Source organism: Rattus norvegicus, chromosome 15, assembly GCF_021556685.1.
Source record: "Rattus norvegicus strain SHRSP/BbbUtx chromosome 15, alternate assembly SHRSP_T2T, whole genome shotgun sequence".
In the NCBI taxonomy this organism is placed as follows: Eukaryota; Metazoa; Chordata; class Mammalia; order Rodentia; family Muridae; genus Rattus; species Rattus norvegicus.
This window is the reverse complement of record NC_141548.1, coordinates 3,754,257-3,771,482: the sequence shown is the minus strand read 5'-3', so window position 1 is coordinate 3,771,482 and position 17,226 is coordinate 3,754,257. Positions and strand designations below refer to the sequence as shown.

At 43.8% G+C, this 17,226-nt stretch overlaps 3 protein-coding genes across 37 annotated transcripts in view; 1 reads left to right on the top strand and 2 right to left on the bottom strand.

Moving 5' to 3' along the window:
• The window catches only part of Ppp3cb (protein phosphatase 3 catalytic subunit beta), a 45,021-nt gene extending 40,789 nt beyond the window's left edge, over window positions 1-4,232 (bottom strand). For 7 of the 8 annotated variants that reach the window (XM_087584942.1, XM_087584945.1, XM_087584943.1 and 4 more), the window contains exon 1: window positions 4,033-4,232. In XM_087584942.1, coding sequence (XP_087441068.1) covers window positions 4,033-4,117 — 85 coding nt within the window. In that variant the 5' untranslated portion in view covers window positions 4,118-4,232. 8 annotated transcript variants of the gene reach the window in all.
• On the top strand, window positions 3,736-13,086 carry LOC103693236 (uncharacterized). 2 transcript variants are annotated; one of them, XM_087586902.1, is made up of 5 exons: window positions 3,736-4,021; window positions 7,256-7,389; window positions 7,507-7,728; window positions 12,011-12,084; window positions 12,896-13,086. In XM_087586902.1, the coding sequence occupies exons 1-3, from the start codon at window positions 3,755-3,757 to the stop codon at window positions 7,511-7,513; spliced, it is 408 nt and encodes a 135-aa protein (XP_087443028.1). In that variant the 5' UTR covers window positions 3,736-3,754; the 3' UTR covers window positions 7,514-7,728; window positions 12,011-12,084; window positions 12,896-13,086. The 2 variants fall into 2 exon arrangements, with proteins under 2 accessions (XP_087443028.1, XP_087443027.1); XM_087586901.1 differs by having other exon boundaries at window positions 7,256-7,728.
• Usp54 (ubiquitin specific peptidase 54) overlaps window positions 6,483-17,226 on the bottom strand; it is a 98,529-nt gene continuing 87,785 nt past the window's right edge. For 26 of the 27 annotated variants that reach the window (XR_015638123.1, XR_015638128.1, XR_015638127.1 and 23 more), the window contains 3 exons: window positions 13,539-13,657; window positions 9,405-9,591; window positions 6,483-8,013 (listed from right to left, as the gene is read on the bottom strand). Coding sequence is in view for 14 of the 27 variants with exons in the window: in XM_087586368.1 (XP_087442494.1) it covers window positions 7,454-8,013; window positions 9,405-9,591; window positions 13,539-13,657 (866 nt within the window). In the remaining 13 variants the exon portion in view is untranslated. The remainder of the gene's footprint in view (window positions 8,014-9,404; window positions 9,592-13,538; window positions 13,658-17,226) is intronic. The other variant, XM_087586376.1, reaches the window with a different exon arrangement.

Genomic DNA, 17,226 nt, shown 5'->3' with positions numbered 1-17,226 from the left:
ACTCTGATTTATAAGCTAAATGAATATGCCTGGCCATTTAAAAAAAAAAAATCAGTCTAAAACAAAATATATTTTTTCAGCATTTTGGTTCAATCTGAAAATGTGGTAATTTATGATTAATAAAAACTAGAAAATTGGAGGGTAATGCTGAGTATAAAGGAAAATTGTTGCTAGGCATGGTAATATATGTGTGCACTCTTGTACTTGGTGAAGTGAAGCCTGGTGATAAATTCAAGGCCACCCTCGGCTAAATAACTGACTTTGAGGCCAACATCTTGGCTACATATGACCCTGTCTCAAAAAAAAAAAAAGGGGGGGGGGCTGTGTGAAATACTTCAGTAGGTACAGACACTTGCCATCAAGCCTGATATAACTTGATTGAACTGCTAGGACCCATAAGGTAGAATAAGAAAACTGACACCCACAGGAATGCCTTGGCATTTCTGCCACACACACCCCAAACATTGAAAGTACAATATTTTTCTTTAAAAACTTAAGGAAAAAAATGTGGGTGCTAAAATGGATATAATCTAAACACTATTTTCTATGGGATGGTGAATTCCACACTATAGTAACAGAGAGCTTTACAAAACTGAATTTTAAGTTTATGTAGCAAAACATGCATTAAGACTTAGGGAGGAAAAGTACCTGGGAAAATGAGGCTAATAAGTAAATGTGTTGGGAGAGGAAGGGAGGTACACTCCTAAGTCAGGACCATTTTCCTGATGTGGCAATGAGGTACACAGACAACTGTTTTCCTTTCTGTTAGGCCTACATTCTATTAAACTTGCTCCACTTACTTACTGTGAATAATGAGTTTATTTGCATGTGAAGCGCAGAGGACAACTTTCCAGAGGAACTTGTGCTTTGCTTCTACCAAGTGGGTCCCAGGAATCAATCAAGGTTAAGTCAGCTTGGCAGCACGAATCACCCACTGAGCGTCTCACCAAGATGTTTGTCTCCACTTTCTTAATTGAAATATAGACCCCACACACACAAAAAAAGTAACAAAAGCTTCAGGAACATTTTATTTTGTTTTGTTTGAGGATTTTTGAGACATAGTCTCACTATGTGAGACAGGCTGATCTTGAACTAATAATCCTCCTCTGCCTCCTAAGTCTTGGAATTATGAGTCTGCCATTGTGACTAACCATATCGGGTTAATGTTTTAATGATTCATTTTTAATCTTTAATTATGTATACGCATACATGTCTGTGTGGGAGCATATGAAGGTGAATGCAGCAGCCCACAGAGCACAGGAGAGAGCATCAGATCTTCTGAAGCCAGACTTAGTGAGACAGCTGTGGGCTGTTGGATGCAGATGCTGAGAATGGAACTCTGGTCCTCCCTCTGTAAGAGCAGTACACAGGGCCAACAGACAACCTCTCCATTAAATCTCTAATGAACAGTTTGAGCTGAGGCAGTAGCTGGACAACCAGGTTCAGAACTAAACAGAACTAACCTAGAAATCTAATTATCCATGACTATGAAAGAGAGTTGCTACTAAATTTTTAGTAACAGGCTCATCACATTTATAAATGAAACACCTATAGTATTAAAATCTCTCACACATCCGTATTTCCTGAGTGTGACTAGGAGTTAAGAGCAGGTAAGAACCTTTACTGCCCGCTCTTCTAGAGGCTCTGAGTTGGGTTTCCAATGCCCATATGGCTAAGAGCCTTCTGTAATTTCAATTACACAGGATATAATACCCTCTTCAGGCCTCATATGGCACTATACACATGTGGTACACATATGCAACATGCAGGCAAAACATCCACACACATAAAATAAAACCAATATTTAAAAAAAGTCGATAAAATAAAGATCTTTAGAAGCGTTGGGCCTAAAATTTACTAAAGACAAGGAAAAGTTCCAAAGAGGAATAGACTACTTGCGCTCAATACTACTAGCAATTTCCCAACAATCTGAGGAAGTAGTGTATATGTAAAGCTAGAAAAATATCCTGAACTTATGAAATCTGAGATTTATTTATGTGTTACTGTTTATGTGTATCTTTTTAGACAGGGTGCATTATATAGCTCTGGCTACCCTGAAACTTGCTGTGTGGACCAGACTGGCCTCAAAATTAACAGCAATCTTTCTGCCTCTGCCTCTGCCTCTGCCTCCAGAGTGGTGGGATTAAAGGCATGTGCCACTGCAGTATCAGGATTTCTAAGACATTCCACATGGAAATGAAAGTTGTCACCATGAAGAAGATACAAATAAAATACAGCAGGCATTAGCCATAAGCTTTATAACTGAAATTTCCCAAACAAGCTCCTTTCCTCCTAAGAAAATGGTTTTCATTTCAAAACAATAAACTGTAAATGGACATGTATTAGACTTACAACTCACCCCTAAGGAATATCTGCCTTATGCTTGGAAACTCATTTTTCCTTCATTAAAGCACTATGGGAAAAAGACTGCCACATAAATGACAAGGAACAAGATTCACATAAGGACAACATAAATACATGATTCAGGACTGTGACTAGTTCCCTCAGCTATTATTCTGATGAGAAGTATCCAGAGAAATAAGCATACAGGAAATACAGTTAAGAAAATAAAGAGGAGGCCATTGCCTGTTTCAACCCCCACCTACAAAACTACAGGTATTGATAGGATCAGCGACTGATTTTGTCTCTTTCTTAAGGCAAAAGAAAAAAAAAAAAATCCCAGAAAAAGAAGCTCAAAAACTCTTTAGTTCATTCTAACGCCTAACCCAACCACATAAGCCTAGGTTTGAATATATTTGGTCATGCTTTAAGAACCAAAAAGTGCAGACTGAAAACAGAAAACACATAGGTGGGCAGTGAGTGGTGGTGCACACCTTTAATCTGAGCTCTCAAGTGGCAGAGGCAGGCAAATCTCCTCTAAGTTTCAGGCCAACCTGGTCTACAGGTTCCGTTCCAGGACACAGAGTATCTCGGGAAAACTACCACGAAACACACACACACACACACACACACACACACACACACACACACACACACGCTCGAGAAAAGGGTTTCTTGTTTTAAATATTTTAATGGCAAACCACAGTCACAGTTCAAAACAAAACTAACAGTATTTAAACAATGTGCCAGTCTGTACTTGACACTGTATTTGAAAATTAAAATAACTTTAAAGAAAAATAATTTCAGTTCTTACTAATATCCACAGTATTAGTGTAGTAGATGTGGTAGCTCTCTTTGAGAGCTTGGACTTTTAAAGAACTCTCAACTGCCTCTCAATTTATCTTAAATAAATCTGTTTATCTGTACACAAACGTCCATTATCTCCTCCCTCCTTGGCACAGAAGAATTTCACTTTTTTTCTAAAGAGTATAACGCGTGTTTAGAGACGATACGTAAAACCCTTTCTGTTACGTGCTGACGGTTTTTAAAATAACTACCACTTCCTATACATGCGACTTTTCTGGGGGGGGGGGGGAGGAGTTGTCCTCTCTGCAATACTGCCCTGCAGCTACGTCTGGGTTCCTAAGTCACGCCTGGATCCTTCACTCTTGTCCAGTCCCATATGGTTTTCCCCAATTTCCGCGCCGGGTGGCACCTGAGGACCGAGCGCAAACACCCTGCTGTTGGCGCTCGCAAGGCGCTGTCACCCGGGAGCAGGCGTGGGCCAGAACCCGGACGAGTCCGCCGGCGTGAAGCTAAGGGAATCCGGGGCCCCACGGTGCGCCCCGGCCAGCCGGAGTGCAGCTGTCGATGAGCCGGAAGCTCAACACGGGCACTGCGCCGGTAACAGGCAATGCAGGAAAGAAAGGGGCTCGCTGCGGCGGACCGCCCTAACCCCGCGTTAGCGACACCCCGCACAGAACCCCCGCCCGGGCCTGCAGGGCGAGCGGGAGACGGCCGAGCAGCCAACGCCTGGGCCCGGCCCAGCGGGGACCCGCCCAGGGGCCACTCCCCAAGGGAGGCAGCCAGTCACTCGCCCGCCCCGCCGGGCCGGCTCCGGAGGGGACGGACTCCCGCCCGCCTTCACACCGCGCCTCACGCCAGGCCCCCAGGGCTTCGGGTACCTCTCACCTTTGACGACGCGGTCGGCCCCGAGGGGGGGCGGCGGGGGCGGGGGAGGGGGCGGCGCGGCCCGGGCCGGCTCCGGGGCGGCCATGCTGGGCCCGGGGCTCGGCTAGGTGCCGGGCCGGGCGGGGTTGGGGGCGGGGGCGGCGGCTACCAGAGCCGAGCGGCGGCGCCGCCGGGGAACATGGCGGACCCTCTTTCCCTTCAGAGGGGCTAAGACCGTCATGCACCGCGCGTGCGGGGGCGGGGGCGGGACAGGCTCCAGGGACTTGAGCAAAATTACCGAAGCTACTACAGAAACGGGAGCAGTCCAAGGGACCAGGTGAAAATTCCTGACATGCAGAAAGACAAGCCAGTAAAGAGAAGGGTGCAGACTAGACTTAGGGACTGTTGATGAGTGCAAGGTAAAAAGAACATTTTTCTGGCCTCTTTGGAGCCCAGGGAAATGAAGAGATGTAATGTGACCTCAGAATTTCCCACTATTAGACAAATATATGACAATTTATCTACAAAATCTGAGTAGGGACAAAAATGAAAGAAGCATTGGAAAATGTAAAGAGTAGCATTATTGGTGCGAGAGATGGCTCAGTGGTTAAGAGCACTGTCTGCCCTTCCAGAGGTCCTGAGTTCAAATCCCAGCAACCACATGGTGGCTCACAACCATCTGTAATGAGATCTGGTGCCCTCTTCTGGTGTGTCTGAAAACAGCTATAGTATGCTCATATATAATAAATAAATAAACTTTAAAAAAAAAAGGAAGAGTGCTATTATCATTTAAAATGGAATTTGTCCTTTACTGCCAGACCTCAGGAGGCAGAGGTAGCCACTCAGGGCAACAAAGTGAGACTGTCTCAACAAACGGGAGGGGGGCATAGAGGGTTGCATAGAATTCCAACCCTTGGTTTGGGTTTGGAAGAGTCCAAAGGCACATAAATTCAGCTGACAAAGTCTAAGCACCATGATTTAAGAACCAAAAGGAGTCAAGGGAAGTAGGGAATGACATCAAGAGATATTCAGAAACCTGTTAAGATTCACCTGGAAAGGCTATGGGCTTTCTTAATTCATTGGGCAAATACATTTGAAGTTAGAGAGATGGTCCAATGGATAAAGGTGCTTGCAGCCAAGGTGGGTGACCTAAATTCCTTGGGATGAATCCACTTGGTGGAAGGAGTCAATGGAAAGAAGGAATAGATTCCTTCAAGTCTGACCTCTGCTAAAACGTTGAGTAAGTAAGTAAGTAAGTAAGTAAGTTAAATGTAATAGAAAAGTTGGAAAGCGGACACTAAGTAGGTAGAAAACTGAAGTTAGTTCCTTATCTGTATATACACAGAATTTGGGTGTGGGCAACTTACATATCCAGGTCGGCTAGCGTCCATAAGGCCAAGAAACAAGAAGAGATTGTTCCATCAATAACTATCGGTTACTCTAAGATGGCTCAGGCTGTAAAGGCACCAAACCCAATTATGGAACCACAGGGCACACACGGTAGAAAAAGAGAGCTGACTGCTACAATGTACTCTGGCCTTCATGCGTCTGTCTCATATATATGCAGCCACTGCAATTCTTATAAAAGGTTAGAGGAGTATGTATGACACGAATGGTGTTGAAAGGTTCAGGGGCCAATATATCTAAGGCCCATGTGTCTGTTACAGCATCCAAATAGGATGAAACAAGAAAGTCCTCTGTATCCTATCAATAACATACATGCTCAGAATCTGTCTACAATGATTAGGAAGGCAGCAGAACAACATTCTCAGCATCCGTTGTCTCTTTCTGTTCATCAGTGAGACCAAGATCTGGAGTAAATAAGGAGGGAAAACCCAATAGACATTCGTTGCAAAGGGAACCTACAAAATTATTTTCTTTTGTATGTATATATGTTTTGCCTGCATGAATGTGCACCACATGTGTTCAGTCTGCATGGAGGGCAGAAGAGAGAGTTATATTCCTTGGAACGAGACCTACCAAATGTGGTGTTGAAAACTGAACCCATGTACAATGAATGAACAGCCTGTTCTCTTAACCTTTGAATGGCTCCAGCCACTACAAAATACTTTTTAAAGGAAATCGACTTTTGGGTCATGGGTGAAGCTAGATCTCATCATCACAGAGATGTTCTAACTCTTAAGGGGAAAGGAAGGGGAATGGGGCCATAGGAAGGGAGCAGGGCACATCGCACACCTGTAATGCAGAGAGGAAAGGCACCAAGACTGGTACTGTGCTGGGAGTGGAGTGTGTAAGGCACTGAGTGTCCCAGGCAGTTAACAGAGGGACAGTTAACACACTTGTACCCATAGCAAAAGGGAAAGGTTTACATAAGGACATGTGGACTCCATATTTTTAAACTCCTCTTTGGCTATTCACTTTCACTTGGTCAAAGCCATTTCATATAAATTCCGAGGCTTCCCCAGCCCAGAAGGAATGAGCAAAAACATACACAAGTGAAGGACAAGAGGTTAAATACAACTATCTTACAGATTTATTAATGAAAAATACTTTACAAAAACAGTATGCTCTGCCCTAAAATAGTTTAGCTGACTCTTGAGAGTTTAAGGGTGACTGAGCAAGTGGCAGTAATGGCTCTGCTGCTGAGGACAGGAGGGAGTGTTAGTGTGCCCAACGCCACCTGTTCAGAAGGGCAAATAGTCTATTGGCAGCTCCCCACTCCAGGCCTATGGTCTGAGTCACGAGGAAGGCTGACAGGCCACACCTGGGCAGCTGAGCTTCCCTTAAGAACATGATCAGAATCCTGACTACTGACAGGAGATGGGGAAGGGAGTTAGGTAATATGGACAGGTGGATAAACAAGGAGTATAAGTTGGGAATATAGTAGGGCCAGGAGTTGAGGGCTCTGATGGAGATGGGGGCTAAAAGAAACCAGAAATAAAGTAGCCCAGACAAGCCTAGAACTTGCTATGTAGCCAAGGATGAATCTGAACCTCTGATCCTCCTACCCCCACCTCCCAAGTGCCAGGGTGACAGGTGTGCACCACCATGCGGTTTCACACACTGCTAGGATAGAACCCCGGTGATTTGCGTGTTAAGAAAACCCTCTACCAACTGAGCTACATCCCCAGCGCTAAAGCTGGAATTTCAAATATTCCATCCCAAAGAAGCAAACACCTTTAGGAAAAAAAATCAACATCTTTTTTGTTGTCGTGGTTCTGTTCTTTTTTTAAAAAGAAAGAAACGGAAAAAAGAGAAAGACCCATGGTCTCTTTTTACCCAGAGTTCCTGGCCTGGAAATGCGACTGTGCAGCCTCTACCTTCAACTGCGGACCTCGGGGATTGCAGGCGCAATGCCTGGCGGGAAATGACCAAGTCGACGCTGAGACAAGAATGGCATAACTGGCAGGACTCAAGGTACCACTGTGCCACCATACAGGTTCTAGAGGAGGTGTGGCCCCAGGGCAGGTTGGGGTAGCTCTTACCACCTGCTGTGCTGTAGCAGTCTCACCCTGCTCTGCTCTGTGCCCGCAGTGTTTGACAGAGCAAACCTAACTCTCTCCTCCCCTGCACTCCTGTGTCTATACTGAGAGGGGTATTGGCTCTGTCTCCCGTCATCATCTGGGGGCACGTCTATTCGTCGAGGACCAGGTGTTCGGGACCCCAGAACAGAACCCGAATTCCAAGATGACCTATGGAGTACATGAAGACTGCTGGATGGTGGGGACCCTGGGTGAACAGCAGAAGGATGGGAGGGTAAGTGGAAAAGATTGCCCCAGGACTGAGCATGAGGAACCTGAAGGCCCTGGTGTCTTTCTGGTAGTGTGGCAGTGTAGGTTAGCTGAGGCTTGCATGCTGGCGCAGTTAAGACTCTGGCCCCAATGTGCTGGTTGGTTTCTGTCCCTGGTCCCCAGGAAGCATCAGTTCTGGAACGATGAGGTAGACTTCGGTAGTTCAAAGTCCTTCCTGTGTACTTGACCCCTTGGGGAGTTTCATCCCTGTCACACATAGCCAGAAACTGTTGGACACTCCTCGAAGTTCCTGAGAAGAGAAAAGAAAGCCGAAGACTGAGCATTTTTAGAAAATAAATCTCCTTCCCAAAGGACTATTCCTGCTATTTTGTCCAACCCTTTACTCCTCCAAGAATACATACAGAAGGAGGAAAAACATAGGAGATGTGTGTGTGTATGTATACACATACAAATACACACACACACTTTTTCTTTAAAAATTTTCCCCAGTACTGGGGATTGAACCCAGGGCCTATGCATGCTAGGCAAACACTCTACAATTTAGCTGTACCCTTAACCCTAACAACTCCTAAATATTATGCCAAAAGCAATCTTTTCTATCTTAGGTATTGCCATGAGTACTTCCAGTACAATCCTTCTCTAACAAACGCTCACGAACACACGTGTACAAGTGGATTTACAATTTCTCTTGCAAACTCCTATAACAATTACACTAAAATCTCACTTGGCTTTTCTTTTCTTAAGATTTATATTTTATTCATGGGGTGGGCAGCTTGAGACAGGGTTTCTCTGTGTGGCTCTGGCTGTCCTGGAACTCAGTTTGTAGACCAGGCTGGCCTCCGCCTGCCTCTGTCTCCCAGGTGCTGGGATTAACGACATGCACCACTGCTGGGCCGCTTGGCTTATCTTAACATGGGTACCTTGACTGCTGTTAGATGACCTCTACTTAAATCCTTGTTCAATTTCTGAGGTCGCTGCTTTTGTTCATATCACACTTACCTCATACACAATGTAGAAAATCTTTTCTCTATACATTTTTTTCACTATGACACTTGTGATATGGTGGGCTGATAATTCTTTATGGAGGATAGAAGGGACTGCTCTGTGCACTATATGATGTTTTGAAGAATCTTTGTCCAATATCCGTTAAGTAGCAAGTAGTAGGTTCTCTTTCCCCTTTGAGAACCAAAGACTTAAAATGTAAGTTAAACCCAGAAGGAGTAAAAAAAGAACATCTTCCATGGAAGTCACTGAAAGCCAGAAGGGTGCTACCATCTTCCAGGAACTATGTGGGTCTATACGTTTGACATGTGTTCTCAAGGTACAGTGTCTTCCCAGTCTTCCGTTCACTTCTGTCCTCCTACATCATCCCTCAGCTAAGACTTAATAAACAACAGGGGAGAATTGGGGAAATTCCGAAGAGTAGTTATTAACTACACTTTATCACTTCAAAGCTTTTTCCTTCATGACTGAAACAGGTTGGTTCACATTCATGAGTGAAGCAAGGTATCTGAAAAATTATTGTCATACTTCATGAAGATCAGTGCTTGATCTTAAAACAGTAATTTATGTCTTTTATTCCATTCCAGCTTGCGACACCCCACTTTCCTAGGAAGTATACTGATTTGACCCTGAAAAAGAATCACATTTTAGCAGATAATATTAGTTTGGGGGTGTTACCTGGGGATCTATAGGGCTCCCCTGCCATGCTGGGCATCAGGACATCTGGGGACAGGAACTGTGGTTGGGGAGGGTAGAGTTTAGGATCAAGGAGAAATACAGGAGGATCATGGATGACAGGGAGGGAAGAGGAGCTGGAACAATGGTGCCCGGTTTCCAAAGTCTTTTTCCTCACGTTTGATGAATCCTTATAATGAGACAAGACAAAAACACAAAGATGAGGGTTAACACGGCAGGATGTGGTTGGATAAACACAGTGAGGCAAGCAGGAGGGAATGGAAGGAACCAGAGTACAACACACCTCTAGAGAGGGACTCACATCACTGCACACGTTACCTGATGGCCTTTCCAGGAAACCCCTAAGATGCTCACCTTCTACCACTCTCCTCGCAGCCTCTACCTTCCTAGGTCCACCGTCTGGGTCTTTAGCAAACACTTTAATGCTAACTGTACAATTAAAGAGACTAAAACAGAACCTTAGAAACAGGAGCTGAGAGCTGAAGACGCTGATCTGTGCACAGCTCTCATCAGTGGTGCTCAGCAGACTGCTCTGAGTTTAAAGCCAGTCTGGGCTATACAAGCAACACCATATCTCAAAAACAGAAAAGAAAAAAGGAAAGAAACTACAAGCATGAACCAAATAGGGGTTGTGGGTTTAGTTCAATTGTAGAGTAGGCCCTAGGTTTAATCCCTCTACCCCAAAAGCTAAAGGAGACGGACAGGAAAAGAGACAGGAGGAGGTGCAGGTATGTGTTTAAGCAGACTAAGAGGCACCAAACTACCTGCTGAGACAGAGGTGGACTCTGCTCTGCCCTGACAGCTCAGCCCACAGCTGTCTCTTCTGAAGGTCACACAGGACCCTACTCCCAGGTGCTTATGTTCTGCCGTGACTCCACGTTTGTGGTAAAGACCCAGAAATATTTCAAATATTATCAAAAACACTGAAACATTCAAAATTGAATAACATTTTCCAAAAGCCTCCTCTTGGTACCACATTTTTCTGAGTTACTCAGACATAAATATTGGTTTTGGCCTTAACTTCCTATTTCCCATTCACTATGGTCAAAGAGACATTTCTACATATGGATTTCATATTTAAATTTGCCTGGAGCATTGCAGAAGCCTTAATCTGATCTTCCCATTTCCTGTTTGCTCAATTATATCATAAGGTCCCAAGTGACACCACAGCTGATCTTTCTCACTTAATCCTGTATTGTCTCTGTGTTCTTCACACACACTTTTTTCTGATTTGCTTATTACTATTATTATTACTATTACTATTATTATTTTGGAGACAGCATATTGTTATGTGACGCAGGCTGGCTCAAACTTAAAATACTGCAGCTTTCAGGGCTGGAGAGACGGCTCAGTGGTTAGGAGCACTGGCTGCTCTTCCCAGCACCCACATGGCAACTCACAGATGTCTGTGACTCCAGGACCTAAGTTCGTTTGTTTTTGTCTCTCTCTCTTTTTTTTTTTTTTTTTTTTTGGAGACAGGGTCTCTCTGTGTAACCCTGGCTGTCCTGGGACTGCTCTGTAGACCAGTCTGGCCTCCAACTCACAGATCCCCTGCCTCTGTCTCTGGACTGCTGGGAGTTACGTTGTGCAGTGCTGCCACCACCCAGGCACTGAACAGCTTTCCAACCAAAGCAAAGCCTCCAGCCACAGCCTCATGAGTGTCAATACTGTAGACAAGCGTCCCTCAGCAGGTCATTCTTAATGTCTCGCAAACACCAGCTCATCCTATCTCACACCAGGAGTTCTGTGTCATGGCCCTAAACTTCCGATCACTGGGATCGTGGATCAGATGTTGATTCCTCTGACCACCACTTACTGTCCTAACTAGAAGCAACCCTAGAGAAATGCACCATCATTGACGACTGCCTTCCTTCCTGCAGTAGAATACATTTAACTTCAGTATCCCTAACATCTGAAACAATGCAAATACTTAGTAAATAGTGTACTAATCTATACAACTGTCTAAAGTACTTAATCAATAATACATTAGCTCTTGCCACCTTGCCTGTACTGTCTTAAGCCTTTTCAGAAAAAGAACCACCTTAAATATGAGACTCTTCATAAGTACGTGCTGACCCATTTCCTATCCTTTTCCTTCTTTTCAGGGGCAAGGAATCCCAATCCAATTCTCTACTTCTAAGCCGTATGTTTCATATCCAGACCTAACCGGCTATTTCCAGTAGTACATAATATACCAAAATTTAAGTGTATTTAATTCTCCCAAATGTAATTACCAACCCACAATATCATTCTTCTTTCCTCTTTCCCCTGTGTGCCGACAGGCAGGCAGGCAGACAGGCACCACGTCTTGCCTTTACTTCCTGACTCTCCGATATATGTCCTTCTCTCTATGCTCTGCAAGGCCTATGTGACCTACAGAACTCTGTGACCGTGACCTGACTCCTGCTTATGGTCCTTCCTCCCACTGTCAGCCTGCCATGGCTTCTCTTCATCACTCTCAGCCTTCTCACACCAGCGCCTGGGGACTCACTGTTCCTTTCCCTGGTAGTTCACCGTCTAGGACGGTCTCATAGCAGCTAGGATTTAATCACACTATAAAACTGTTTGTGTGTGTACTGTCTCTGCAGGAGACTAGATGCTCCATGAAACCAGACTAGACCAGTCATTCAGCACACTGAACCAGCATCAGAAACGGCGTCAGGTAGGCACCGGTTTACAGGGTAGCTCCATCAATAAATAACTGCACGATGCAATGGATAGATGCCAGCTCTCCTGGGAAAACAACATTTCAATTAAATGCACGGAACTATGTTAGGACAAATGCTCTGCCAGAGAATCTACCTTTTCCCAAAGAAGATGAAGAGGAGAAGGAAATGTTGAGGAGGAAGAAAAGACTAAAAACTGGAGAAAAACAGGAGAGAAAGAAAATGAGAAGGAAGAGGAAATGTCCACATAGGAAGTTACACTCAGTAACCCTAGAGTTCTTTTTGGGAGGGAAACTGGATGGAGATATATGTCCTTTTGAACCTTTTAATTGTACCATGTATTTAATTTATAACCCATTTTAAAGGGTTTAGTGTATATAATTGGGTGATGGAAGGGTTTCCTGGCACATGAGGTCCTGGGTCAGTCCTGGTTCTGCAAAGGTAAAGCTTGGTATTGTGGTGCGCGCCTCTCATCTCAGCACTCTGAGGCAGAGGCTGGCAGTTCTCCGTGGAGTCCTGCCTGGTCTACAGAGTGAGTTCTACTAGGGAGAGTACATGAGACCCTGTAAATAATAAAAATAACAACAATAACAAAGCAAACAAAATAAGACCTGTTTTTACATTTTTATCCAACTAATCTGGTAGACAAGTTTCAAAGCAGGGTGCTTCATATTCTCACCTTTACACTAGTGAAAATTCAACCTGTTTTAGCAAAGTATATAACATTCTCAGAAGAGTGACTACCTATAAGCTTAGCCAACAATACACTATTTCGTCTGTTGACTGAGCTCCTCTCCTTGGGTGCAGTTGTGACAGCAATCACTCCTGACAGACGGAAGGTAAAGACAGGATAGCACCATCAATTCAAGAGCAGAATGGTCTACAGAGCGACTCAGAGAACTGCCAGGAATATGGACACAGTTAAACCTTGTCTCAGATCTCAAGGCTTCCATAACTCTTGTTATGGTTTGAAAATAAAGTTGCCGACAATTTGAAAACTTGATCCCTGTCGATCCAGTCCCTGAGCAGTGACTGATCGTCAGGGTGCTAGCTTTACTGGAGGTTTGTTCATTCATGAACACACTAGTAACTGGACTACTAGAGGGTCTGTAACTGGAGACAACAAATCACACACTGTGCCTTTGAAAGGCATGCTGCCTGCTACCCTTCTCGTCACTGTTCCTCTGCTTCATGGCTGCCCTGGGACAAACAACTCGTCTTCAAACACGCAGATACACACAGCCAGATGCAAAACATCAGACTTGTGGTTTTCCCCCAGGCCCTGTGCTCGGGGATACGGGAAACTGGCTACAAGTCACAATTAACAAGTAGTTCAATTGCAAAGGTGGTAGGTCACCAGGTAACAACCTCATCCCACTCCAGCCTCTTTGCATGCCCTCTCTAGCACAGCACCTGAGTAGTCCAGCACCTTAGCACTAGAAGCCGATACCTGAGAGACAGGCACTGTACTCGGTTCATAAAGAATGCGCTCCATTTCTGCTGTTGGAGTCTTTGAAAGATCAAGACCAGGGGCTGAGTGCAGTCTCCTCCCCATGCCATCTGCAGAACCTAAGGAGGAAAACAGAAACAAGTTGAAGCCATCTCTCCTCTAGAATCTGAGCCTGGAAGAACAAACGTGGAGTTCTCTCATTAAGTAATTAAAATGCATCTCTGAATTCAGTGGAGAAGTATGCTCCTTGAATCTATAAATACCAAATTTCACCATATAGATAAATTCCTATTGGCCACAAAAATCAAAACTACTGAAGACATTTTCAGGAAAGGAGCTGTCAGGACAGCCAGCTGAATATGTCACCCATCAACATTTCTCCTTTAGGAATAGAATGAGCTTTGTGTTCAGAATCAGGCCCAGTACTTGTAATCTGTAAAGGAAACTATCTGACACAGTGACCTGCTCTAACAGAGTGTGGGAAGAAAGGAAATGGTATCTCCAGTTTGGTTCAGAATTTAAACGATCATAACTATTGTAAATCAAACTTTCTTTGATGTAATAGGGAAATGAGTTCCAGAGGCTTGAGATGGCGTTTAACCAGAATTGAAACTTAAGTCTTTCAATGTTAAGCACAGTATTTTCTTAGCTTCTGATGCTCTCCCATTCTCTCTCTGAGCAGGATCACTTCAGGAATATTTAGCATGTGTAATATTGTTATCCCACTTACTCCTAGCTTTTCCCAATCACTTAAGTTATAATCAACCATCAATACTGCTTTAAACTGGATATATGAACTCCCCCACAAGGGGTATCCCCAATCCAACTAATTATGTCATGAAAATGTGCCTACCCTTGACCTACATTTGGGGGGGGGGAGGTATGGATGGATGGATATGATACTTTGATATGTGTACAGAGAGAGAGAGAGAGAGAGAGAGAGCGTGCTAAGTATACTGTCGATGTCAGTGCTTGGATTAGTTATTTTAAAAATTCCTGTTACTTAATGCATTGATTCTCATAATCATACTGATTCATCTGAGAGCTTTAAAAGTTATACCTATATAGTTTAGTGGTATAACACTTGACTAACATACATGAAGCATTGGGGGCTCAAGCCTTAGTAGGTAGAAAGGGGGAATAGACACGTAAACATGTAAAACACCAACTTCTTGGTGTTTGCTTTGTTTTTTGGAGACAGGGTTTCTCTGTATAGCCCTGGCTGTCCTGGAACTTGCTCTATAGACTAGGCTGGCTTTGAACTTGGAGATCTACCCGTCTTAGCCTCTGAATGCTGGGATTAAAGGTGTGTACCACCACTGACTGGCAGGAATTTTTACTTTAAAAAGCTGTCCAACAAATAAATAATTTAAAAATGTAGGCTGCTGTAATGGCATACAGCTGCAATCTCAGTACTTGTTAGGTGGAGGGAGAAGGATAAAGAAGTTCAAATTGTTTTTTAATAAATGGCTTAGAAATTAAGAGCACTGAAGACCTAGGTTTAATTCTCATCACCAACTCATTAATTCATAGCCATCTATAACTTCTGTTCTAGGGAACATGGCTCTCGCTTCTGCCCTCCACAGGTGCTGCACACATGTAGGACACAGACACACGTGCTGACTGCTGCAGGTTGTCCACTGAACACTGCCCCCATGCTGAGACGCACACATGTACACACATACTAAATGAATGTTTCATTTGTTTTGTCTTCTGTATTGTTTAATTATTTTAAGTGTATACATGTTACATACATACGTCTGTGTACCACTTGCATGCAGTAGCCACAAAAGCCAAAAGAGGGCATTGAATCTCCTGAACTGAAGTTACAGACGGTTGTGAGTTGCCATGTGGTATTAGGAATTGAACCTGTGAGGGCACCCAGTGCTCTAAGCCATTAGGCCATCTCTCCAGTCCCATATAACATCCTTTCTTGATTTTATTTTTCTATGATCTTGGTGACTGAACCCAGCCTCATGCATGCTAAGGCTAATGCCCCACCACTGATGCACACCTAGAGGTCAACAATGTCCTTTGATCACAAACAGTTTTAACTTCGATATAGCGTGGTTTATCTTTTTCCATCTATTGACTGTTTTCTTGGTGCCACATCTAAGAAATTGTTGTCAAATCCAAAGTCTTTGTTTTTCCCTTTTTTTTTTTTTTTTTGAGCTGGGGACCGAACCCAGGGCCTTACACTTGCTAGGCAAGCGCTCTACCACTGAGCTAAATCCCCAACCCCGATTTTTATAATTTTTACCTCTTAAATCTTTAGACTGAACAAACTCAAGTCACTTTGTAATTTTTTTATGGATATGAGTGTTTTGCCTGTATGTATATCTGTGTACCACATGTGTGTCTGGTGCCTGCAGAGAACAGAATAATGCATCAGATTCCCTACATCTGGAGTTACATGTGGCTGGAAGCCACCTTGTGGGTGCTGGAAATTGAACCTGGGTCCTCTCAAGGAACATTCAATGATTTTAACCACTGAGCCACCTCTCAATCCACACTAAATGTATGTTTAAAAAGAAACAATGTACTCCTAACATGTGCTGTGAAAGACACAAGAAGTGCACATGAGCAAAGCCTCTTTCAGTCTGTCAGCTTGCACAGCACGGCACGGCCTGAGCACCGGAAGTGCTAACTACAGCAACCAGCTCTTGTGTATCTACAGGCCGCTTAAACTGTCAAAGCACCGACTTGTAAGCAATGCATCGTACAGTTCTGTTAAAGAACTACAATGTGACTAGGCCCATTTTAGTGTATAATAATAATAATAATCTTATGAAAAAATTAAAGTATAGTGAGGAAGGAAACGTAGTGTGGAGGTGTTATGGCCACAGCAAAACGGGCCTTTTGTTGATGAAGTGCCAAGTTAATCACCATGGAAACTGGTACTAGACACCTCAGGGTTAATTATAGCATTCATCTTTACTCTTTTTTAATGTATTAAATTTTTTCTTTTCTTGCTTTTTGAATTGTAAGCGTGGCTGACTTGAAACTCACTATGTACACTGGACTGGCCTGGAACATACAAGGATCTGTCTCCCTCTGCTTCCAAGTGCTGAGATTACTTACCCCACCACATCTGGCCTGAAATTTCCTTAACAAACGCTACTTTCAATGTTTTAGTTCAACAACATGGATAAAATTATTTCTATGCAACTTGAAAGTACTAGAAAATTTAAAATATAGAAGAAAAACCGAGTTTATATAATTCTTCAGGAACTAATATGTAATAACCAGTGAGGTCATTTATCACTGAATATTTTGTTCATATGAAATGTCCAGGGGGAACAGTGTACACAGGAAACATTTGTGTGTATTTGGAGTAAGGAGAGGGAGGAGAGACAAGGGATAGGGCTGCTGCTGGAGCAGAGCTCTGTGGAAAGTGACAAAAACACTTTAAACTGGCTGTGGTGGGCGGCTAAGAGCACTGGCTGCTCTCATAGAAGACCTAGGTTTGATTCCCAGCACCACATGGTGGCTCACAACCATCTGGGACTCCAGTTCCATCCAGGGGATCCCATGTCCTGTCCTGGTCTGCAGGTACAAGGAATGCACATGGTGTACAGATATAACCAATAAAGTTAAAATAAAACTGGTGTGGTAGTTAGGATAGCATTTGCCTTGAGTTCCAGTACCCTACGAAACTGAGGCTAGAGGATCACCATGCATTTAAGGT